Here is a 26,965-nt window from a genome sequence, read left to right as displayed (position 1 = left end):
GAAAGTGAGCAATACTTGAAACGACTAATCACTAGAATGGTTAAGATGATGGGGGCTGAGGATGGAACTCTGGCAGAAAATAAGCACTTTTAAGGGTAGAAAGAAAAGCTAGCATAGAAGCCTGAGGATGTGGTAGGAGGCTGAATGGTAGAAAAGTGTTCCAAAAGCCAAAAGAGATTGAATTTCAAGGAGGAGAGGGTAAACATTTTCAAATTCTGTGAAGAGAACAAGTAGGTTGAGCCTGGAGAATAGCCTTGTGAATTTGGCATCTTGACTAATTGATGATTTCTGAGACAGAATAGTTTGAGTAGCTTGTTGGCTGCACAAGTCAGATTGAAATGATGAGTGAAGAAGCAGGGGTAGTGATGCTAAATGACTCTTACGTAACTGAAAGAAGAGTGACAAAATAGGAGGGATTGCTGAGCTAAGGTTTTTTGTTTTGTTTTGTTTTGTTCCCCCCCCCCCCCCCCATTTATAGGATGGGGAAAACTTAAGCATGTGTTATAGGTTTTGGGATTTACAGAATGAAAGATGGCAAGTAAGTTCAAGAGAGGACAGAAATAGGAGATGGAACAAGTTCATGGAAAATGTGAGAGGCAGTGGGATCCATCACATGGTAGAGTCTGGAAATCTCAAACTACTAAGTTCACTTTTTCTGAGGATGGGAAGGAGGTAAAGGTGGATTAAGATGATAACTCAGCAATAGAGGGAAGGAAGTTGAAAAAGTCAACCACTTCTGTTTTCAAACTGCTTGAAGAAAAAGGAGCGTATTTGTCTTTTTATTTTTTAAAAGATTTTATTTTATCTATTTTTAGGCAGAGGGGAAGGGAAGGAGGGAGAGAAACACCAGTGTGTGGTTGCCTTTCATGTGCCCCCAACTGGGGACCTGGCCTGCCCCCCAGGTATGTGCCCCGACTGGGAATGGAACCGGGGACCCTTTGGTTCACAGGGCAGCACTCCTCTGAGCCACACCAGCCAGGGCTTATTTTTTAGTTTAAATTTTATTCTTTATCAAAGTATGTGTACATAATTTAAGATGTCAAATAGCACTAAACTTAAAATCAAATCAAATGTTCCTCCAACGGCACTGATTAGCACCAATAGGAATCCCCATTTGGGGTGTGGTGAAGAAGGAAACTTGACTCGGTGCAAAACAGTTCAGTTCTGATAGTGTGATACCGCACAGCTGTGAGGCTTACCCTGGGGCTAGGCCCCTCCCTGTCTTTCTGGCCCAACAGGTCTGCTCCTTGCTGGTCTGCTTTGCATTGTACTGGTCTGGTCGCTGTGCTAGAGACAGAAGTCTTAGGTGTCTCAGTTCAGCCAGAGAAATGCAATCTTCAGTCTTAGTGGAAAAGGAAAGTGTGCTTTGGGAGCTAGTGTAGGGACCTGGTTTGTGGAGACACAAATCCCTACCCTTGGTGCCTGATTGGCTCGTTCTTATGCAAATCAGGACTCCAAACTCTTGCAGTTTGATTGGTCTAAGAGGAACTGTACTAATTGGTTGGGATGGAGTCACTCTGAATGGTTGGTGAAGAAGCTGATGAGGATGTAGCTGGGCACTTCAGTTGGATGGGGAAAGCCTTAGTCTTTGGGTGAAATAGGATTCCAGGAACTTCTTTAAAAGGGCTGCCTCAGATGGCAGAAAGAGTGCAGGCAGGCTGTTAAGTGCCCAAGCAGACAGATCAGTGCAAGCTTCTCATTGAAGTGCAGTTTGAGAGACCACTGTGTAGAAATAGCTGCTAGGGTCTATTTTATTTTATTATTATTTTTTAATTTGAGCCCAATTAAATCACCAGAGCCCTTCTTGGGTGGGTATCTTCTTTCTCAGGGACCACACCTGCCACATCTCTCGCCATTTTCAATTCTTGGCCTCTAGAGATAACCAGTTTCATCTCTCAGGGGTTTCCTCTGGTGTTAACCCATGTACCGGATATCTAAATAACACGCTGACACTGCTCCTTCAGGATTTTTTAAAATTTTTTGTATTTTATAGTGACTTCTTGCTGTGGAAAATATAGACTTAGCTCCCTTATCTCAGTTCTCCACAATCCTCCCATTATAGTTAGAGCACTCTTGGTTAAATCATTATTAATGTTTAAATTATGACTGTGTAAATTCTGTTTACAGCAGAACCTTGTGGTGTGCTAAATTACATTTCCTTTCTTTATAACTTTTCGTGCTCCTTGAAGTTAAAATTGCCTTGTTTTTTGTTTGCTTCATTTTCTACGTACCTATCACAAATCCATCCCCAAACTTTTGGTAACAGAAACTTTCTTTTAAATATTTCTAAAGCACATCAGGGTTTGGGTTTTTTTTTTTCAGTTTTATTTCTTTTTCTTGGAGGTATCCCTTCTGGAGTCTTCTATCTTCTTGTTCCAAACTGGCTCATTAGTCTCTAGGTCTGCTGCATAGCTATTGTTTTGAAACTTGCCTGGGAATTCCTTCACTTTTCTCCTGTTTTGGATGCCCTTATCTCTAGATCTTATTTTGCTAGAATATAACCGCCAATAATTTATTGAGAGGTAGTATCCACATGGGGCTATATATATATATAATACATGTATATATATTATATATGTATATATGTATTATGTGTATATACATATATGTATTATATAAACTATGTGCGTACAATATATAGTACATGGGAGATATATGAGTACATATATGTGTGTGTGTATTTATTTATTTAAAGACCTAGAATGTTTGCAGATATGTCTTTGTACTTGATGGTTAGACTAGATATAGAATTTTAGGTTAATAATTTTTTTATTGGAGATGGAAAGGGCTTAATCTTTTAGCCTCTAGAATTGCTGTTGAAATTTCAGTCTGATTATAGTTTAATCTCATTCTTACTTCTTTATTTATAACGGAGGATGTGTGTGTATGTGTGTGTTGTTTTCTTTATGGAAGTGTTACTACCGTTCTGAAATGATGATAACCTTGGTGTAGGGCTGTTTTTTTCCTTCTTTCTTTTTTGTTGGTGTTTGTTTTTTCCCCTCCCCATTCACTGTGCTAGTTATTCTGGATATTTTTCCCTGTGTTTCATTTTTTTTATTGTTCAAGTACAATTGTCTGCTTCCCCCCCCCCCACCACTCCCCCCACCCCAGCCATCCCCACATCCCTCTCCTATCTCCACCCCCCTTGATTTTGTACATATGTCCTTAATAGTTGTTCCTGAAAACCCTTTTCCCCCCATTGCCCCCTCCCACCTCCCCTCTGGTTACTGTCAGTTTGTTCTTTATTTCAATGTCTCTGGTTATATTTTGCTTGCTTGTTTGTTTTGTTGATTAGGTTCTAGTTAAAGGTGAGATCATATGGTATTTGTCTTTCACCTCCTGGCTTATTTCACTTTGTGTGATGCTCTCCAGTTCCATCCATGTTGTGACAAAGGGTAGGAGCTCCTCTCTTTCTGCTGCATAGTATTCCATTGTGTAAATGTACCATGAGTTTTTGATCCATTCATTTACTGATGGGCACTTAGGTTGCTTCCAGCACTTGTCTATTGTACATTGTGCTGCTATGAACATTGGGGTGCATAGGTTTTTTTGGATTGGTATTTCAGGGTTCTTAGGATATAATCCCAGCAGTGGAATTGCCAGGTCAAAAGGCAGTTCCATGTTTAGTTTTTTAAGGAAATTCCATACTGTTTTCCACAGTGGCTGCGCCAGTCTGCATTCCCACCAACAGTGCACCAGGGTTCCCTTTTCTCCACATCCTCTCTTGTTTTCTCCACATCCCGTACTTGTTGTTTGTGGATTTGTTTATGATGGCCATTCTGACTGGTGTGAAGTGGTATCTCATTGTGGTTTTAATTTGCGTCTTTCTGATGGCTAGTGATGCTAAGTATCTGTTCAAGTCCTTTGCCCATTTTTTAATTGGGTTGCTTGTCTTCTTAGAGTGGAGTTGTGTGAGTTCTTTATGTATTTTGGAGATCAAACTCTTGTCTGAGGTATCATTGGCAAATATGTTTTCCCATTTAGTTGGTTCCCTTTTCATTTTGCTGATGTTTTCTTTAGCTGTGCAGAAGCTTTTTATTTTTGACGAGATCCCATTTGTTTATTCTTTCCTTTATGTCCCTTGCTCTAGGGGACATATCACTGAAACTGCTGCTGCACGGAGTATCTGAGATTTTCTTGCCTATATTCTCCTCTAGGGCTTTTATGGTGTCATGGCTTATATTTAAGTATTTTATCTACCTAGAATTTATTTTTGTGTATGGTATTAAGTTGGTGATCAAGTTTCATTTTTTTGCATGTAGCTGTCCAGATCTCCCAACACTATTTGTTGAAGAGACTGTTTTTACTCCGTTTTATGCTGCTGCCCTCTTTGTTAAATGCTAATTGACTATAGAGACTTGGATTTATTTCTGGGCTCTCTAATCTGTTCCATTGGTCTATGTGTCTGTTTTTATGCCAGTACCAGTCTGTTTTGATTACAGTGGCCTTGTAATACAGTTTGATATCAGGTATTGTGGTCCCTCCTACTTTGCTCTTTCCGAAAATTGCTGTAGCTATTTGGGGTCGTTTATAGTTCCATATAGATTTTTGAAGTATTTGTTCTATATCTGTAAAGTATGCCATTGGTACTTTAATAGGTATTGCATTGAATCTATAGATTGCTTTGGGTAATATGGACATTTTGATGATGTTAATTTTCCCATTCATGAACATAGTATATGCTTCTATTTGTTTGTATCTTCCTTAATTTCTTTCTTTAGTGTAGTGTAGTTTTGTGAGTACAGGTCTTTTACCTCCTTGGTTAGGTTTTTCCTAGTTATTTTATTTTTCTTGTTGTTATATCAAGTGGGATTTTTTTCCTGATTTCTGTTTCTGATATTGCATTGTTCGTGTACAAAAATGCCTTTGATTCTGATTATTGATTTTGTACCCTGATGTTTTGACATTCATTTATTAGGTTGAGCAGTTTTTTTGTGAAGTCTGTAGGGTTTTGTATGTACACTACCATGTCATCTTCAAGCAATGACGGTTTTGTTTCCTCTTTTCCAATTTGGATGCCTTTTATTTCCTTTTCTTGTTGGATTGCTGTGACTAGGACTTCCAATACTATGTTGATTAGCAGTGGTGAAAGTGGAAAACCTTGTCTTGTTCCTGATCTTAGTGGGAAGGCTTTTAGTTTTTGCCCATTGATTATGATATTGGCTGTAGGTCTCTCATATATGACCTTTATTTTTATTAGACTGAGGAATGCTCCCTCTGTTCCCACTTTGCTGAGTGTTTTTGTCATAAATAGGTTCTGTATCTTATCAAATGCTTTTTCTGTATCTGTTGATACGATAATGTGACTTTGATCTTTCCTTTTGTTTATGCGATGTATTACATTTATTGATTTGTGAATAGTGTACCATCCTTGCATCTCTAAGATGAATCCCACTTATCATGGTGTATGATGCTTTTAATGTATTGCTGAGTGCAGTTTGCCATTGTTTTGTTGAGGATTTTAGCGTCTATGTTTATCAGCGATATTGGCCTGAAGTTTTCTTTCTTTGTTGTATCTCTGTCTGGTTTTGGGTTTAGGATGATGCTGGCCTCATAAAAAGAGTTTAGGAGTATTTTGTCATCTTGGATTTTTGGAATAGTCTGTGAAGGATAGGGGTTAGCTCTTCCTTAAATGTTTTGTAAAATTCTCCCATTGAAACTGTCTGGTCCAGAGCTTTTGTGTGCTGGGAGTTTTTTGAATATTGCTTCAGTTTCATCAACTGTTATTGGTTTGTTCATGGTTTCTGCTTCTTCATTCAGTTTTGGAAGATTATATTTTTCTAGAAATTTGTTCATTTCACCTAGGTTTTCAAACTTCTTGGTATATAGTTCTTTGTAGTAATTTCTTATAATCCTTTGTATTTCTGTGGTATCAGTTTTAATCTTACCTTTTTTATTTCTGATTGTGTTTATTTGCGTCCTCTCTCTTTTTTTATTGATGAGTCTGCTTAAAGGCTTGTTGATTTTATTTCTTCAGAGAACCAGCTCCTGGATTCATTGGTCCTTAAATTGTTCTTTTAGTCTTTATGTCATTTAATTCTACTCTGATCTTGATTATTTCCTTCCTTCTGCTTGCTCTGGGCAGTCTTTGTTGTTGTTCCTTTAGTTCTTTTAGATGTAGTGTTAGGTTGTTTATTTGAAATTGTTGTGTCTTTTTCGGATAGGCCTGTATTGTTATGAACTTCCCTCTCAGGACTGCCTTTGCTGTGTCCCATAAGTTTTGGACTGTTGTGAGTTCATTTTCATTTGTTTCCAGAAACTTTTTGATTACTTCTTTGATCTCCTTCTTTAACCATTCATTGTTTAATAGCATGCTATTCAGTCTCCATGAATTTGAATGTTTTTGAGTTTTCTCTTGAGGGTGGTTTCTAGTTTTAGTCCCTTGTGGTCAGAGAAAATGCTTGATATGATTTCAATTTTCTTGAATTTGTTAAGGCTTGTTTTGTGTCCTGTCATAGTCTATCTTTGAAAATGTTCCATGTGTATTTGAAAGAATGTGTATTTTGCTTCTTTGGGATGAAAAGTTCTGTATATATCAGTTAAGTCCATTTGAACTAGGACATTGTTCAGTGCCGCAATATGTTTGTTGATATTTTGTTTGGAAGATCTATCCATTTTTGACAGTTGGGTGTTAAAGTCCCCTAATAAATAGTGTTGTTGTTTGTGTCTTTCTTGAGGTTCTCCAAGATTTTCCTTATATATTTGGGTGCTCCTATGTTGGGTGTATATATGTTTGTAATGCTTATTTCTTGTTGATGGATTCTTCCCTTGAGTATTATGAAGTGTCCTTCTGGGTCTCTTTTTATGGCTCTTTTTTTGAAGTCTATTTTGCTTATATGAGTATTGCTACCCTGGCTTTTCTTTTCTGTCTGTTTGCTTGGAATATTTGTTTCCAGCCCTTCACTTTCAGTCTGTGTAGGTCTTTTGGTCTGAGGTGGGTCTCTTGTAGGCAGCATATGTGTGGGTAATGTTTTCTTACCCATTCAGCTACTTTGTTTTTTGGCTGGAGCATTTAATCCATTAACATTTAAGGTTATTATTGATAGGTGTTTGTCCATTTCTCCCCGTTTGTACCTGTGTTCCTCTCTCTTTCATTCTTTCCTTTCTCTGATAGTAGTCCATTTAGTAAACCTTATAGTACTGGTTTGGTGGAGGTGTATTCTTTCAGCCTTTTTTTTGTCTGGGAAAATCCTTATTTTGCCTTCCATTTTAATTGAGAGCCTTGCTGTGTAGAGTAATCTTGGTTGCAGGCCTTTGTTTTTCATTACTTAGAATATCTCTTGACATTCTCTCCTGGATTGGAGTGTTTCTGTTGAGAAATCAGCTGTTAGCCTTATTGGAGCCCCATTGTATGTTACTTCTTGTTTCTCCCTTGCTGCTTTTAAGAGTCTGTTTGTCTTTAACACTGACATTTTAATTACGATACGTTTTGGAGTTGGCCTCTTTGGGTTCATCTTGATTGGGGCTCTCTGTGCTTCCTGAACTTGCATGGTTTTTTCCCTCTCCAGGTTCGGAAAGTTTTCTGTCATTATTTTTTCAAACGGGATTTCTCTCCCTTATTCCTTTTCTCCTGGGATTCCTATGATTTGAATGTTGTTGCGTTTCATGTTATCTTGGAGTTCCCTTAAGCTACCTTCATATTTTTTTATTATATTTTTCACTCATCTGCTCTACCTGTGTGTTTCTTTCTACCTTGTCTTCCAGCTCACTAATTCAGTTCTCTGCTTCATCCAGCCTGATTGTAATTCCTTCTAGTGTGTTTTTTATTTCTGAAATTTTATTGTTCATTTTCTCCTGGCTTTTGTTTATAGTTTTTATTTCCTGTTTCATACTGTTGTAGTTCTCACTCAGTTACTTGTAGTTGTCTATGAGTTCTTTGAGCATCCGTATAACCATTATTTTGAATTCTATGTCTGGATGCCACAGGAAAAGGAGGGCCAGGTTTCACTTTTCTCCCTTCCTGTGGTTTTATGAGGATGGGGGCCAGGTCTGGGCAGCAATATTCACATTTGCCCAGCCTCTAGCCCAGGTTCTCTGTGAGCTGCTGGGCCTCCAGTGTGGATGTGCACCAGGCCTGCATCTTTAATCCACCAGTTGTGTGAGGTTTGTGCAGTGTGCCTCCTCCTTGCTCTTTGCCAGTACACCATGGCCAGAGCCCACCATTGGGCAAATGGTGCCACTCAGCCTCTGGAGGAGCATTGCGAATTTTCTTCTGTGCTAAGCCAAAGTCGAGCTCGGGCGTGCAGCTCAAATCAGCCTCAGGGTGAGTGGTGCTGTGAACAGCCCGTATCAGCCTTGGGAGTGGTACGAATCAGCTGCTGGACAAGCAGTGCAAGCGAGCTGCTGCGTGAGAGTTCCTTACAAAGTGTCTGTGGGCCTTTTTTTTTTTTTTTTTTTTTTTTTTTTAGTAAAATCCTCATATTTAAGCCTGCAGTTCTTAGCAAGCTCCCAGCTTTTCACCCAGCTCAACTTTCTAACCAGACTGGAGCCTGTCCGTGTCAGGGTCCAACCCAGCGCAACCCCTCTCCCTTTTCCAGGTGTCTTCTCGCTCCCCGGTTTCTCTGGTAATGTCCTACCTGGTGTCCACAGTCCCATCAGGTATACGCTGCCTCTGTGTCTTGTCTCTCACTTTGTCTCTATTCCCTCCAGTGACTGAAAGCATCCAGGTCCCTCTTGGTGCTGGGCTGCCCTCCCTGCTTTGATAGGGAAGGGAGTTAGTGATTGAACTTTCCTCCAAGTATCCTGTGGCAGGCGCTGAGCTGGGGCCACAGCAGCCTAGGTCCCTGTGCAGATCCCAGGGGCCTTAGCATCCCAACGCAATCTCCTCACCGTCTATTTATCAATGTCCTCTACAGTTTAGTCTCAATACTTATCATATATAAACTCAGATTTTGTTGGCTGTTCACGCTCTTCTTCAGAAGATCGACTAGGTGTTCCAGCTGGGCCCAGGGAGAACTGGGCTCTGTTCCCACCTACCTTGCCACCATCATCTCTCCTGCTATTCTTCTATTCTGGATTTTTTCAATCTAGAGACTCTTTGTTTCTAGAAAGTTTTCTTCTAGCATTTCTCCTTTCTATTATCTTTTTGGAACTCCTGCCATGTGGGACTTCTTGGGTTGAACCTATATTTTTCTTATTTTTGTATGGGTTTTTATTTTTGTATTTTTCTTTTTCCTAGCAGATTTTTTTTTTCCATCCTTTCAATTGATTTTTAACTTTTGGTCATCCATATTGTAATTCTTCAAGAGAACTTGCCTTACTCTCTAATTGTTCCTTGTCATTGTCTTCAACATCATTCCTTGTCTTGCCAGTGTCTTCTTAAACTATTTGTTAAAAGGTATAAATACCCTCAAAGTTTCTTTGGCCCTCTGTATTGTATTCAGAGTTCTTTTTATCTTGAGATTCGTCTTTCATGTTGGAAACTTGGCTAGTTTTGTGTTAATATTTAAACAAGACAAAAATGCTCTTTAAGTGTTCTGTCTGTGTGGGTCAGGCAGGTAGATGGGAGGATCTTACAGTAGAATAATGATGCAAGGACTCTCAAGTGTTTTTTCCTTCTCTTGGGCTAGTTTTCCCAGGAAAGAGTTTTACACATATTATGCCTGAGGAATATATCTGCTGGAATATATCTCCTTAAGTCCAGAACTGTTTAATCTTTCTAGAGCAGTTTTCCCCAAACTTTTTGCTTTGGAGAGACCATTGGAATAAATTTCATTTCTCAGGGAACCCCCTTGCATTTGTGATCAATGACTTGAGATACAATGATATAACTATAATGAATACTCTTCTGATTACAGACTGGTTTCTCTGTGGATCACTGTATTTGGCCAAATTATAGTAAGCCTATTGATTTTGTGTATTTTTCCCTCTAATTCTTTTGGGTAAATATAGTTAATCTAAGTTTATATTTCTGGAAATCAGTGCCTTTCCTTTTAATAGATTTTTAAAACTCATATGTCAAAAACAATAGATTTTGATTAAAAATTGACTTAAGCTAAACATGATTTAATTTTTTGAAAGATAGGCTTACTAAATTTAACTTAAATAAAGTTAGTAAGGTTACTTTTTTTGCAGTATGGAAATTTGAGAAGGTGTATAGTAAAGCTACTAAATCCATAAACCCAAGATAGTATGAAAAAAATTTATCCTGAGACACAATTTTGGTTGAGTGTTTGAAAAAGTTCTTTCTGAGTAGCATGATCTGTCTCAAATATATAGGTCTAACAGAATTATTGTACACATATGTTGATTTTTTGACCTCGTTTATAGACCTATACATAAAAAGTGATATTTTAAAAAATAAAATATCTTTTTAAGGGGAAGCATGTACTTGGGTTTTTGTTTGTTTGCTGTATGAACAGTCATTTCTGGGTATTACTTAAAATGAGAATATTCACATTTCATTTTCAAATAAAACACTTTTTCTTGTTCTTGATGCTTGTTAAGAAAGTTTGTTTATTCATATAAGAAGTTGAAAATGCAGCAAATTATTCATTGCTTTCCTGTGAATAGCAAGATACTTTTCCTTTCATAGAAATTTAGAACTTGTGTTGGGCAGATCAGGAAATCTTAAGTCGAGCTTTATGACCAGACTGCAGCTAAATTACCACTTACACATCTGCTTCCAAAATTTGGTTGTAACCTCTTTTCTGTTTTTGCTTCCTGTTCTCTCAGATTTCCTTGTGGGTTATACCTTTTTATTCCTTCAGTATTATTTCAGTAGGAAGTCTTTGACACTCTTTCTGATAAAGGCTAGCATGCAATGAAATTACCTATAGTTTATCCCCCTAAAATCTACATTTTTAATCGACTTACTCTCTTTCAATTGACTTTTTAAAATTTATTTTCAGAAAGTGGGGGAGGGAGGGAGAATAAGAGGGAGAGAAACATTGATGTGTGAGAGAAACATCAATTCTCTGCCTCTTGCATGCATTCAACTGGGGATCTGGCTCATAACTCAGGCAGTGTGCCCTGATGGGCAGTTTAACCAGTGACCTTTCGCTTTGCAGGCTGGCGCTCATCCCACTGAGCCACACCAGCCAGGGCTGACTCATTCTTCTTTATGAGCTAATGTAAAATTCTTTGGGAAGTAAACTTAAAATTTATTTTGGCATTCTTTCTCTCAAGGATTTGATTCTGTTATTATAGATTTTAGGTTGTCCACTATTATGTATTGTCTTTCCCTGCTTCCTTTTCTCTCTCCCCTTTTCCTACTTACCTTCTTTTCTTCCTTCCTGTTCTTTTTATGTAGGTAATATATGCACATGATAAAAATTAAAAATGATAAAAAGAAAAAAATACAGTAATGGTTATCCACCCCCACCCCCCAATATGCCTTTAAATTCTTCTGAGAGAAATCCAGTTGGCTGTCTCTTTTGCATTATGCCAGAGTTATTTTATGCATATGCAAATATATGCATATGGGACTGTGTATACAGATTTATTAGGGACCATATGTTATTTCACCAAGTTTATTTTGAACCTTTAGATCATTTCTAGTTTTTTGCTGTTAAATGGTGCTGTGTTGAAAATTCTTGTTTATATTCTGTGTGCATTTATTATGAGTTTAGCTGTACAATAAATTCTTAGAAATGAAATTTCTTAGTCAAAGATGTACATTTTTATTTCTGTTGTCAAATATATTTCCAGAACTATGATCAGTTCATGTTTGAATTTGAAGATCCTGTTTCTTTTTTCTATCTTTATTTGGATTATTATTTCTTACTCCATTTTATCTCCACTATTACTTACTAGTTGTACCTCTTTACTATGCTGATAGTGGTTGTGCTAGAGCAGTGCTATTCAAGAGAACTTTCTGCAGTAATACAAATCCTCTGTTGTCTAATTGTTCATGTTAGAACTTCATATTAATATATAACTATGTGTCACTTAATGATGGGGATATGTTCTGAGAAATTTGTTAGGCAGTTTTGTCGTGTGAGCATCATGGTATGTACTTACACAAACTTAGATGGTATAGCCTTCTGTACACCTAGACTTATATGATATACCACTGTTGTAAATGCAGCCCGTCATAAACCAAAATGACATCGTGCAGCACATGACTGTACCTTCATTTCCTGTCTTGTATCCTTTGTGTTACTGTTCATCAAATATTTTGTGTCTCTGTTATAAAATCTCACAATGCATTGTTATTGTTTTTACTTTAGATGGTTAATTATCTTTTAAGGCAGTTAAAAATGAGAAAAAATCTTTTCTATTTCCCCTCATTTTTACCACTTTCAGCCCTGTGAATTTTTTTGTGGAAATAGAATAGTGCAAATGAAAAAGGGCTTATGTGAGAAACAAAGAATTGATAGGACTTGTTAGCTGATTGGATTTGAAGGATGAGGGGGGTGAGAGAGCAAAATGATGGCTGAGATTCTGAACCTACCTGAGTGATTGAGTTATAATATCATTATTAACTGGTGATTTAATAAATTCTGTTACATTCTGTATTTGTACAGAGTAGTCCATAGACTTTTGGAGCATAATGCACTAAAATTTTTAACTTTTTGAAAATATAATAATAATATAAAAAATTTGTAAGGCAATGAAAAAAATCTTTTTTTTTTCATGTTCCCTTCCAAGTTGCCATTCTTAAAAAATTGTAATTGTTATTTTACTTGCTGCTCTACTGGGATTTACTGAGATCTATATAGTAGTTCCTGGAAAACCATTTTACTTTGTTTTCCCATTGTGCATGTATACTGGTATTTGTAAAGATGAGGACAAGTGATGTCTGTTTTAGAACTCATGCTCATTCTTTGTGGACCAGTTTATAAGGTGTTGAAAAGACATTATGGACTTGAGAACTAAAGAGAGAGACAATATGGATTTTTGCAATATTCAGGGGTTAACATTAAAAACAAGAAATTATATAATATTACTAAGAAGAGTTACTTAATGACAAAAGCCTGTGGGACTCTTATCTTAAGTCAGAACACTTTGTGTGCAGTCAGGAACTGTTTGGGGAGACATTTTTCATTTCTCTAGAAAGCAGTTGCCATTAATGCTATCCTTAAGAATTCTTGGAAAGTGTACTCCTGGGAATTGATTTAGTGTTACAGAAGTGCCCCTTTCCTACTTAGAGGTGTTATGTGTTAATTGTATAAGGAAGATTTAGGACCCATAGGTTTGGAGAGTCTCCCTACCAGTTATACTTAAAACAAACAAGCTAAGTAACTAACTAACTAACTAACTGACTGACTGACTGACTGTATGGCCCACCCAGTACATCTACATCTTTGTTCCTCTCCCCCTTCAATGGGGATAGGGAGAACTTTAAGATTTAAATGAGATCTTACAAAAATTTTGTTTAGAGGAATGAATGGGTAGCTTCCTATTTAAAAAATACATATATATGAGTGTGAAGACCCATTCCCCATCCTTTGTCTTTTGTCTGTTTGTTCCCTGTTGGTTTGGAGACCTTGGGTAGCACCAGATTTTGCCGGTTTTGAGTACTGTTTTCTTGTCTTTTAATTGATCTTGTTTATGAAGATTATATTACTAACTCACTTCTGAATATAGTATCCTCAATAATTCTTGGAAGTTCTGGTGAAAATCCCTATAATACTGGAAAGTTACATATTTCTAGTAATGGTGATAAGCTTGTGATCCATCTGCACACTTTTGTCTGATAGCTTTTTGATTAATAGTATACTTCTGTTAATTCAACCATTGTGCCTGGAGAATTTTTAAAATGCAATACCTGACTGTTTAGTGAGGGGCACTGACCTCTTTCCCTTAGATTTTCAAGTAAAAAAATCAGAACAGCCAGCAGAACAATCAGTAGCTGTCTGGAGTGAATGAATCAAAATTGTACCTATTTTTTTTGTTTGTTTTTTTGATTGGCCAAAAAGTATACTTTTTGTAACCACTTAGAAAAATATTTAAAAGTGACATAAAATTAATGAATCTGAACCTTCAAATAGGAGATAAGAAAGTAATATGTTATGCTTTTATATTATAATGAGGTTGAATACTGTATGAAATGTATAAGCTTTGGCTTAATCATTCTCCTAAAAATTCTCCTTTTTAGCGAACATTTGTTTATTTTCCTCCTTATAAGTTACTTTAGTAAAAATATCTTTGTAAATGTATGTATATGGGGACTGATATGAGTGTGCATATTTGTGTCCACTTTAGGGAAAAAAACTCAGGATTGAGAATATTTAGTTAAGTTTTATTTAATTTAATGGTTTGTAGCATTACTTTCCAAAAAAGGATTGAATTAATTTACCTTGTCAGCAAAAAGCAGTGTGTCTACCTGTTGCTGTGAAGGCTTATTAGGATTAGACTTTGTGCATTTCTTTAGCTTTACCAACTCAGTGCGTGAGACAGAGTTAAGTACATTGTAGTTTTCATTTGTATTTTCTTACATATTTTCTGGGGTTGTAGTGAGTATTTGAAATAATACATGGTGATGGTTAGCGGTAGGTTTACAGTTGTAATATAAATGAACACAAACACAATATAACATACCATACATGCACACATTCACACATGCTCATAGCTTCTGATGAGAGGATGGGAGGGACAAAAGACTAGAAAAGTCAGACATGCTCAAACTGCTACATTGGTTTTTAAAGTATCGTGGCATTTTGGTCAAGGTGACAGCATAGGTAACTGGCTTGCCTCCTTGCACAATCATAACAAAATTACAACTAAATTATAGAACAGCCACCACTCAGAACTGTCAGAAATTGAGTTGAATAGAAGTCTGACAACTATGGACTTAAAGAAACCATATCCATCCAGACTGGTAGGGGTGGAGTGGAGATGTGGAATGGGCTAGTAGCCCATCCATGTGTGGTGGATAAAAATTCAGGAGGGATCCCTGGTTGGTGTAGCTCAGTGGATTGAGCGTGGGCCTGCAAATCCTTTGATTCCCAGTCAGGGCATGTGCTTGGGTTGCTGGCCAGGTCCCCAGCAGGGGGCACATGAGGCAACCACACACTGATGTTTCTCTCCCTCTGTTTCTCCTTCCCTTCCCCTCTCTCTAAAAATAAATAAATACAATCTTTGAAAAAAAATTCAGGAGGGATATCTCAGGATATCCCTGAGAGGAGCCCCAGCCCCACACCAGGCCCCCACAGGCCAGGGTTCCAGTGCCAGGAAGAGAAGTCCCCTTAACTTCTGACTGCAAAGTCCAGCAGGGATTGAGTCGGGAAGAAACTTCTGGAGTCCCAAGCAGTTCTTCCTAAAGTACCAATACACAGACTTACTCAGACTCAGTCTCTCTGAGCTTCAGTACTAGAGTAGCAGCTTAAAAGGCACTAGTGGCATAAATGGAGGAACTGAAGTATCTGGAATCAAGGTAAGTGCTGGGGGACAGCTTTCACCCAGACAGAAAGGTGTCCAGAGCCACAGACCTGGCAGGCAGATGAGACTCCGTCAACCTGGCTAACATTGTTTGCCCTACCCCGGAGATCCCCTGAGGCTCTGTCCCACCCAACTTACATCTGTTAACAGTGGCTTTTCCATATGAGTGGCTGGTCTTGGCTCATGCTTCATAACAGCTAAAGTTAGTGAGACCCCAGCCCCGGCAGGAGCCAACCAGCCCAGATTCACAACTTGACTTTGGGAATCTTCAGGCTTGGCACAAGTATCAGACATCTCAGAGTGGTCTACAGCTCAAGCAGGATGGCCTCAAGCAAAACATAGGTGGGTGCTGACTTGGCCTGCACCACCTGATAAAACCCAGGGCCTGCACACCCAGTGGACAGCTGTACACAACGTTGGAGCACCACCAGCTTGCCCCTGCACAGCTTATCCTCCAAAAAGGATGGGGGTTGGTGGACAGCGGTCACAGCCAGTTCTTGTAATGGACTGGCTTAGGTTAATCCCTCCCATTGGTCTGCCAACAGCAATTGAGGCTCAACTACAAGAGGAAGATGTACACAGCGCACATGAAGTACACACTGTGAGTAGCCAGCTTTGGTGATAGCAGAGACTGTGCCTCTTGACTGTGCAGGACACCTACTACATTAGACCATGCTCCCAAGACAGAGTCAATAGCACATCTACCTAATATGTAGAAACAAACACAGGGATGCTGGCAAAATGAGGAGCCAAAGAAACAGGGTGCAAATGAAAGAATAGATCCAAACTCCAGAATAAGAACTAAACAAAATGGAGATAAACAATCTATCAGATGCAGAATTCAAAACACTGGTTATCAGGATGCTGAAGGATCTTAGTGAGGTCTTCAACAGCATGAACAAGATCCAGTCAGAAATGGATACATAATTGAAATAAAGAACAATTTACAAGGAAACAACACTAGGGTAAATGAAGCCGAGATTCAAATCAGTGATTTGGAACATAAGGAAGCAAAAAATAATCAAAACAATGAGAAGAAAACAGAGTCCAAATAAATAAGGATAGTGTAAGCAACCTCTGGGACAACTTCAAGCATTCCAATCTTTGATTATAGCAGTGCCAGAAGGACAAGAGAAAGGGCAAGAATTTGGAAATTTGTTTAAAAAAATAATGGAAGAAAACTTGACTAATTTGGTGAAAGAAATAGGCATGCAAGTCCAGGAAGCACAGAGAGTCCCAAACAAGATGGGCACAAAGAGGCCCACTCCAAGACACAATTAAATTGCCAAAGGTTAAAGACAAAGAGAACCTTAAAAGCAGCAAGAGAGAAGCAGTTAGTTAACTATAGGGGAGTTCCCATAAGACCGTCAGCTGATCTCAAAAGAAACTTTGCAGGCTAGGAGGGATTGGCAAGAAATGTTCAAAGTCAAGAAAAGCAGGACCTACAGCCAAGATTGTTCTACCCAACAAAGCTCTCATTTAGAATGGGAGGGCAGATAAAGAGCTTTTCAGAAAAGAGGAAATTGAGGACTTCATCACTAAACCATTATTATATGAAATTTTAAAGGGACTTATTTAAGAAAAAGAAGATGATGAAAGCTATGAACAATAAAATGACAATAAATACATATTTATGAACAATTGAATCTAAAAAATAAACTAAGTGGACAAGAAAAACAGAGACAGAATCATGGTTGCTGAGAGTGTTTGATGGATGCCAGATGGGAGAAGGTGTAGGGGAATAGGTGAGGGGGTTAAGAAGTACAAATACGTAGTTATAGAATAGCCATAGGGATGTATAAGACACTATAGGAAATGGAGTAGCTAAAGAACTTATATGTGTGACCCATGGGCATGAACAATGGTGAGGGGATTGCCTAAGGGAGTGAGGGTGTTCAATGGAGAGGAGCAAAGAGTGAAAATACGGATCACTGTAATAGCATAATTAATAAAATGTCATTTAAAAGAAAGTAAAATAAAAGTAACAAACTTAAAAAATAAAAAATATTGTATCTGAGTGTATACATACGTATCTTTATATTCTGAAAAGTGTCAGGCAGTATCACCTGTTAACTTTGTTTTCACTGATGGGATGGGGGTATGTGGTGCAGATGATGTTCACTTTCTGCTTTATTTAGTTCTGTTCTTTAAAACTTTGAAATAGCATGTTCATATCTGTAATAAGACTACTCTATTTGTACTATAGCAATGATTAAAAATGGAGTTAAATGTACGAAAAAGGGATTAAAAGTAGAATAAAAATGTTATTACCAATGGGACTTGCTCTAGGCCTCTGTGTGGACTATTTCAGTAAATTTTTTGGGAGGGGATGGTTCAGAAAAAGCTTTTTTGTGTGTGTTCTCTACTTTAATTGGAGTGATGTCAGTCCTCAAATCCAGTTAGTATTAGGGTGAATATATGACGATCTCTATCTGGAAAAAGTCTAGCCATTGTTAAGATAATGAGAATGTTTACACTCAACATGAATGTAACCTGGTAGCCAAGGAGAGTGGAGTGGAATGTGCATTTGTGAACAATGACCACTTCACTGTACTAGGCAATGGGAGAAGTAGAAGTGAGTTAAGTGAGCAGGTGTGCTGTGTGGCCATCACATTCAAAATGACTTGGCAAGTAGAGTTACAGATCTGCATCATAGTTTGCATTAAGTTTGAACATTCCTCCTTGGAAACTATTGGGATAATTCAGAAGGTTGCAGGTATGGACAACTTATGGGAGTGATTGGCAGCTTCATCACAATAATGCTTTAGCTCAGCCATCACATCTAGTGCAGTTTATTTGTGAAACGTCAAATCACTCAGATGACTTAGCCCCCCTATAGCCCAGATTTGGTGCGCTGCGACTTCTGGCTTTTCCCAAAACTAAAATCACCTTTAAAAGGGAAGAAATTTTAGACCATTGATTGATAAGATGCAGAAAAGTATGACGGGGAAGCTGATGGCGATTGGGAGAACTATGTGAACTCCCAAGGTACCTACTTTGAAGGGGACTGAGTTGTTATTCTCCTCTGTACAAGGTTTCTTGTATCTTACATCTTCAGTAAATATTTGTTTTTCATATTATGTGGCTGGATACCTTCTGGACAGACCTTGCATATATCTAGAGGAACAGTTGTGTCAAGGTGCCTGTGAATGGTACTTCTTGTGTTATGTTTTAGATTAGTGATTTTTCAAACTTTTCCATCTCATGGTACACAAGATTCTGCAGCACACCAAGAAATATATTTTTTGCCCATTTGACTAGAAAATTAGGTATAATTTTGATTTATTCATACCAGTTATTGTGATAGCTGTTATCATTTTTTTATTTGACAATCTATGGGAAAAGAGGTCAGTACCCTGACTAAATAGTTAGGTATTGCATGTTTTAAAATTTTTATGGCACACCAGTTGAAAATCGCTGACTTAGATCAGTCTCATGACGAACGTTAGCCGTTGGTCCCCACTAGATATTTTAGGGAGTTTAAGCTAAACTAAATCCCTTTAGTTGGGTTATCTTGTTGAAGAGGTATGCTGGCTGTTTTTATTTCTGCTATGTATCAGTCTTTTGAAGCCTTGGGATAGTGGCTGGTAAGATGACAGATAGGTAATGAAGTGACTACTTGCATGGCTGAACCACAGAAAAGAGTAGTAGATAAAGTTACATAATAATAATAATAATAATAAAGGGGGTTGTAGTAGAGTAATGTTAGAAGTAAAATCCTGTCAAATCTGCGTACATATAGCTGGTCAAAGCAACTAGGTTCTAAAATTTTTGAGAAAATACCTGTCATATCAATGGATAGAATTACCCTGTATAAACTTTAGTTTATCTTTGAACATTTAGGACATCCAATTGAAAAAAATTCTATTCTATAGTTTTAAAGAGAGATTAGTAATAATAGCTATCCTCTGACATAAGGATTTATTTAAAATAACTATATATGATTTCACTTAATGAGGATTCTAATGAACAAAATGAATAAGCAAAATAGAAACAGACTCACAGCTTTCAGAGGGGTGGGGGTGAGAGGGCTGGGTGAAAAAGGTGATGGGATGAAGCAAAACACACACACAAAACTCATAGACAGACAGCAGTATGATCATTGCAAGAGGGAAATTGGAGTTGGAGGAGGCAGGAGATGGTTAAGGGGCCGTAAAGAGTGATGGGAAGAGACATGTCTTGGGGTGGTGAACACACACAGTATACAGATCATGTGTTACAGAATGGTACTCTTTAAGCCTATGTAATTTTATTAACCAATGTAATACAAATAAATTCAATAAGAAATAAATTGAAAAGAAGAAAAGAGCATTATCTTAAGTGTTGTGTAGAGCAGTGGATTAGGGGTCCATTTTCTTTATTTTCTTTATCAGCAAAGAAAGAGGAAGGAGAGGAATATTTGAATTCATGCCTCATACATTGGATGCATGCCTCCAAATTAGGCTGTATTTTTTGTCATTTATGAAATGAGATACTCAGGCTCAGAGAGGTAAGTAATTTAGTATTTTAGGGAGTTGCTAAATGTGCAATTTCAGCTCATATCTATTTAGTTTTGAGGCCTGTGTTTTAGAAATCTGTTAAAGTATTATGTAGTATAATTTAGCCAAAATTGAAGATCCATTAGAGATAGGTATTATACCAATAAGCTTGAATGGTTTGAAAGAACACAAAAATAAGACATGATATATACTAGAAGTTTCCCACTTCTTGCTTCTAATTGGAGGACTGGCAAGTAGCACCTCTAAGATTGTCAGCTATATAAGATTGTGTTTTAGTCTTAAGGGAAGCGCAGAGAATATATACACTCATAAATGAATGGACTGAGCGATGTGGAAACATTGGTAGAACATTGAAAAAGAGGCATCTGCAGTAAAAATATTTTTCTGCCTTTTAAACCAACATCTTGATTTGGTAAATAAATATTATACTATAATGTTAGAAAGTTCAAAGCATGCATAATTTCAGAAATAACAAGACAGTAATTCTAAGAGAAAACGTTTTAATTGTTAAATACATACTGTTTTAAAAATATATTTTATTGATTATGCTATTACAGTTGTCCCATTTTTTTCTCCCCATTTATGCCCCTTCCACCAGCATTTTCACCCCCACCCCTTAGATCATGTCCATGCATCATACATATAAGTTCTTTGGCTTCTACATTTCTTACAGTGTTCTTAACCTCCCCCTCTCTATTTTGTATTACATTTATGCTGCTGCTCCCCTGTACCCTTTTCCCCATTCTTCCCAATCCTCCTCCCCACTGATAACCCTCCATGTGATTTCCATTTCTGTGATTCTGGTCCTGTTCTGGTCGTTTGCTTAGTTTGTTTGTTTGTTTGTTTTTTTAAGGTTCAGTTGTTGATAGTTGTGAGTTTGTTGTCATTTTACCATTCATAGGTCTGATCATTTTTTTTTTAAGATAAGTCCCTTTAACATTTCATGTAATAAGGTCTTTGGTGGGGATGAACTCCTTTATTTTTTTTACTTTTTTTTTAAGATTTTGTTTATTTATTTTTAGAGAGGGAAGGGAGTGAGAAAGAGAGAGAGAGAGAGAGAAACATCAATGTGCAGTTGCTGGGGGCTGTGGCCTGCAACCCAGGCATGTGCCCTGGCTGGGAATCAAACCTGCGATGCTTTGGTTCACAGTCCCCGCCCAATCCACTGAGCTATGCCATCCAGGGCTGGATGAACTCCTTTAACTTGACCATATTTGGGAAGCACTTTATCTGCCCTTTCATTCTAAGTGATAACTTTGCTGGATAGATAATCTTGGGTGTAGGTCCTTGCCTTTTATCACTTCGAATACTTCTTTGCAGCCCCTTCTTGCCTGCAAGGTTTCTTTTGAGAAATCAGCTCATGGTCTTATGGGAACTCCTTTGTAGGTAACTATCTCCTTTCTTCTTGCTGCTTATAAGATTTTCTCCTTATCTTGAATCTTGGGTAATGTAATTATGGTGTGCCTTGGTGTGTTCCTCCTTGGGTCCAACTTCTTTGGGACTCTCTGAGCTTCCTGGACTTCCTGGAAGTCAATTTCCTTGGCCAGAATGGGGAAGTTGTTCTTTATTATTTGTTCAAATAACTTTTCTGCTTGTTGCTCTTCCTCTTCTCATTCTGGTATCCCTATAATTCAGATGTTGGAACACTTAAAGATGTCCTGGAGGTTCCTAAGCCTCTGCCTCTCCTCTTTTTTTTGAATTCTTGTTTCTTCATTCTGATTGAATTTTTTTTTTTTTCTTCCTACTGGTCCAAATCATTGATCTGAGTCTCGGTTTCTTTCCTGTCACTGTTGGTTTCCTGTACATTTTTCTTTATTTCACTTTTCATAGCCTTTACTTTTTCCTCTATTTTGCCATCATACTCAACCAATTCTGTGAGCATCCTGATTATTGGACTGTGCATCTGATAGGTTGGCTATCTCTTCATTGCTTAGTTGTATTTTTTCTGGAGCTTTGATCTGATCTTTCATTTGGGCCATATTTCTTTGGGCACACATGTTATGTTGTAAGTGGCAGAGCCTTAGGTATTTGCCAGGGCAGGGCAATCCATGTGGCTTTGTTGTGGTGCTGTCTGTGGGGGAGGGGTCTAAGAGGGAACAGTGCCACTTGCTCAGCTCTTAGAAGTTTTTCAGTTACCTCCCCAGCTATCCACAAGTAAATTGTGCCCTTCTGGTGCTGATTCCCAGGTGAATGGGTTTGTGTACATTCTAGGACCCTGTGGCTCTCTCCAACAAACTTTCCTGTGAGGCAGGGAGTTTCTGCCACCGCCACAACCCCCACAGATTTACAGTCAGAGGTTTTGAGGCTTTATTTCCTGGTGCTGGAACCCTGGGTTGCTCGGTCTGTTTCACTCCCCAGTTGTTCCTCCTGATTCATCTGTAGGCAGTTGTGGGACTGCCTAGTCTAGCATCTGCTTCCTGCTGTGTGACCTCTCTGCCCATCTGCTCTGCCTCTCCTGCCGGTTCAGATGAATGTTTCTTTAACTCTTTGGTTGTCAGACTTCCATACAGTTCTATTTTTTGGCAGTTACTTTTTTTTTTTCCATTTTTAAATTTGTTGTTGTCTTTCTTTTGGTTGTGTGAGGAGGCAGAGTGTACCTATCTATGCCTCCATGTTGTCTAGAAGTCATTTGTGTTTGGAATTGTTTGCTGTTTACTCTTCTTTGTATGCTTGTATATCAGCCACTTCAGTCAGGATACTGAATAGTTCCTTATCACAGGGTCCCTGTGTATTGCCCTTTTATAACACCTGGGTATCTTCGAGCACTTTATTTTTCCTCCCCTATCTCTAATTTCTGGCAAACAATAATCTTTCCTCCATTCCTAAGATTTTGTCATTTCAAAAATGTTGTGTAAATGAAATCATACATTTGAGACTGTTTTTACTCAGTGTAATTCCTTTGAGATTCATCCAAATTTGTTTGAATCAACAGCTTATATTTCCTTTTTATTATTTATTTTTTTATATTTGTTAGAAAACTCTTATGTAGCTTAAAACTTAGTTTCTTTGTTTTCTCCTATATTTATTTTTAAAATAAATATATGTGTCTTAAATCTAGGTGACAAAACACGACCACCTTCCTCAAGCCCCTCTACTATTATTCGCCGCACTTCCTCTCTGGATACACTTGCTGCTCCATACCTTGCAGGGCAGTGGCCTCGTGATAGTCATGGGCAAGTTGCTCCTTGCATGAGAGACAAAGCTACACAGGTAGGTGTATTAAAGTTTTTATCCTGGAATGTTTTACTCTGAAACCTTTTCTTTTCTCTCTTCTCTTCTCTTCTCTTTTCTTTTCTTTTCTTTTCTTTTCTTTTCTTTTCTTTTCTTTTCTTTTCTTTTCTTTCTGATTTTATTTATTTTTAGAGAGAAGGAGAGAAGCATCATTGTGTGATTGCCTCTCGTGCACCCCCTACTGGGGACCTGGCCTGCCCCCCAGGTATGTGCCCTGACTGGGAATTGAACCAGTGACCCTTTGCTTTGCAGTCTGGCTCTTGATCCACTGAGCCATACTAGCCAGGGTTGAAACCGTTTCTTATAGTATTATTAATCTAGTCTGTGATCAAAATTCTTAAGATATTATTGTGTATTGGAATAACCTGAGAAGCTTATCAAAAGTGCAGATTCATTCCAATCCATGACATCCAGATATCTTGTAGTAGATTTTGGTTGAGGCTTGGGAATGTGCACTTTAAAATAATTCCCAAAGTAATTCTTATTCATGTGCATAATTTATGGATATACCCTTCTCCTGCTTGTTCTTTTTTTCTCTAATTTTATTTTAATCATTGTTCAAGTCTGCTTATTCTTTATAGTTTAGAATATTACCATATTTTAATATGGAATTTGGACTTAAAAATTTGTAAGAATAAGAATTACTTTACTTTCCACCTAATTTTATCTAGCAGGTTCTTTATTACTGTTCTGTTATAATGTTGATTAGATGTTGTAGAAACTTAACTCTTGTTTATATCAATTAGGCTATGGTAAAATTGGTTTTGTTAAACGTCATTTCACTTAAAGTCACAGAACCAGTTTGACATTAAGTGAATGCATAACTGCATTTTTGTGTTAAAAATCTTTATGTGTTGGTAGATGGAGATTATATTACTTTGCTAAGACTATAAATGTGAATATCCTAAAAAGGGACTCTGGAAGCAAAGTTTTAGACTTTTAGATTTATAATTTTTTTTTACTAAAGGTTCTTAAATTATTTAGATCTGGCTTCTGTTTTGAGGAAGTTTAGGTCCAAGACCATGAAGCCAGTTGATGACTACATTTTACTTTGCTATAGTTTCTTTCATAGCATCTATTATTACAATTAATTACATATTTGTGTAATTATTTAATGTATTTTAAACTCATTAGATGGTGAATAGGCAGGCAGGAACTGTGTCTTGTTCATTTCTATATTTTCATCCCTGGGACTTAGTACTGTATTTGACATAATAAGTACTGAAGCAGTATTTGCAAAGGAATGGATGAGCAGAAGAACAATTAAAACTTTATTGCTAGTGAAGAATGAAAATCACTTAAAGAATTAAAAGATTCTAGCCCTGGCTGGCGTAGCTCAGTGGATTGAGCGTGGGCTGGGAACCAAAGTGTCCCAGGTTCGATTCCCAGCCAGGGTACATTCCTGGGTTGCAGGCTATAACCCCCAGCAACTGCACATTGATGTTTCTCTCTCTCTCTTTCTCCCTCCCTTCCCTCCCTAAAAAATAAATAAATAAAATCTTAAAAAAAAAACTGGTGTTACCTGTGAAAAGTTTAAAAAAAAAAAAGAATTAAAAGATTCTTTATACTGATTGTTAAAAATTCTAAGTTATATCTCCTTTTAGACCTAAAATTTATACACTGATTGTTGCTTGATCCCAGAACTTTAATGGAGACTGTTTCTGTTGGATTCCCTCATGTATGTATGCTAGTTAATTCAGTCAGGTTTATAAAATTTGGGAAAATATATGTAACAGAATTTGTCATTTTGAAGTATACAATTTAGTGGCATTAATTACAGTCATAATGTTGTGCAACCATCACCACTGTCTACTTTCAGAACTTCTTTATTGCCTCAAACAGAAACCCTCTAACTTCCTGCCGTTTCTCCAGCTTCTGGTAACCACTGTTCAACTTTCTGATTCTATTAATCTGCCCATTCTAGATATTTATACAATATATTGCCCTTCTGTATCTAGGTCATTTTGCTTAGCATAATGTTTCAAGGTTGATCCATGTTGTAGCGTATATCAGAACTTCATCTTTTTTATGGCTAAGTAGTATTCCATTGCATGGAAATACCACATATTGTTTACTCATCTATCTGTTAATGCACATTTGGGTTGTTTACAAATTCTGGCTATTGTGAACCATGTTGAAATGAACATTGGTGTACAGGTATCTGTTTGAATCTCTGCTTTCAGTTTATTTTGGTAAGTACCTAGGCATGAAATTGCTGGATCATATGTTTAGCTTTTAGAGAAACTGCCAAATTATTTTACATAGCAGCTGCACCATTTTACTGAGAAGATATTATCTATGGGGCAACCCATTATCCCAATTCTGTCTCTACTCTATAAAGCATTATTAAATATTCTCCAATTTTTTTTTGTTGTGTTTTGCCCTTGGAATCTAAAGTACACATTGTTGGGTTAATCTCCATTTATGGGTCATGGAAGTCTGAACAGACTTCCTCTCTAAAATATGAATATTTGATTTAGTTATTGCAATTTTCCCCACATTGGAATGTGTGCTAAAGTGTTATTCTTCTGTTTCCATGTATTCTTTAAAAATGTGGTAATGTTTGATGTGTACAATTTTAATTTCAACAGAAGGTATTACACTGTACAATTCATTTATTAACAATTTATTCAGCATTCTTTTAAAGACCTTCTAAATTACTCTGTGTCTATTCTGTTATTCTGCCTGCTGCATAGAACCCCATAGTTTGCATCTACCTCATATTACTTAGGTGTTCCCGGAGGGGTGAACATCCAGCATGCTTCTAACACCTCACTACCATTCAAATGCTGTGGAAAACACCTTTATATATGTTCCTCGTGGATCTGGGTACATATTTTCTATTATGCATATTCAGAAGTGGGATCATAGGGTCAACATGTACATCATTAGACAGAGTATTGCCGCAAACTCTCCAAAGTTACTTCACCACTGTTAACGCATGGGGATTTCCATCTCTTCCACATCCCTGCAAATACTCAGCTTCTGTAGCTTTCTGATTTTGCTAATCTGATGGTGTAAAATGAGATCTTATATTAATTTGCATTGCTCTAATTACTAGTGAGTTTAAGCACAACTTTAGTTGAAACAATAGTTATATGTGTGCTTCATTTATTAATCTGTTTAACTCAGCACTCTTTAAAGACCATCACATGTTACTCTTTGTATAAATGTATGAAATATAAAAATACATTTTATTTTTAGCATTCCAAGTACTTCCCTCAATTTCCCACACATTAATTTTTTTCATAGAAGAGAAAGCCTTAATTTTATAAAGTAAAATTCAACAATTTTCACTTTTAATTTTAATTATATTTTTAATCCATTGATTTTATACAGTTTGTGGTACAGAAGCAACAATATGCAAAAGAGTAGAACAGTAGTTTGTGCTGCCCGCCTCCAACCTAGACATGCCCATTCCTATCCTCGAAGAGGTAGAAAAACCAGAAGCCCGTCTGGTAGGATTTGATTTAGTGACAGGCCCCAGGGAGGAGCCAACCCTTAGAAGTCAAGAACAGGAACAAGGGGCATAAATACATTTAGGGCCTACTGGTTAACTGGAATGGGTATGTGTGTGTGGAGAAGGGGGGAAGAACACACCATAGGCCATTTCTAAATAAGACTCTAGAATTCTATAATAATTTGGGAATTTAGTTTGAGAACTAGTTCTTCACTAATAGGTCATAAAAATATCTGGCTATATTATATTCTGCTAACTTTGGAGTATTATCTTTTGCATTCAGGACTTGTAAATAAACCTTTGCTCTTCTACTTCAAAAAGGGTATAAATATTTGTAATCATCTATTATACCATGTAATACAAAAAATAAGTCCACTAATTTTCTAAAAAAAAACAACCAGCTAAAATTTCATTAGAAATTTATAGGTTATAGAGTAATTTACAGAGACAT

At 37.3% G+C, this 26,965-nt stretch overlaps 1 protein-coding gene across 2 annotated transcripts in view; it reads left to right on the top strand.

Annotated features, from left to right (window-relative positions):
* FAM117B (family with sequence similarity 117 member B) overlaps positions 1-26,965 on the top strand; it is a 110,939-nt gene that overhangs the window by 8,030 nt on the left and 75,944 nt on the right. For both annotated transcript variants that reach the window (XM_028509540.2, XM_028509539.2), the window contains exon 2: positions 22,882-23,033. In XM_028509540.2, the coding sequence (XP_028365341.1) occupies positions 22,882-23,033 (152 nt within the window). The remainder of the gene's footprint in view (positions 1-22,881; positions 23,034-26,965) is intronic.

The sequence above is a fragment of the Phyllostomus discolor genome, chromosome 4, assembly GCF_004126475.2.
Source record: "Phyllostomus discolor isolate MPI-MPIP mPhyDis1 chromosome 4, mPhyDis1.pri.v3, whole genome shotgun sequence".
NCBI lineage: Eukaryota > Metazoa > Chordata > Mammalia > Chiroptera > Phyllostomidae > Phyllostomus > Phyllostomus discolor.
This window is presented reverse-complemented; position numbering and strand designations above follow the sequence as displayed.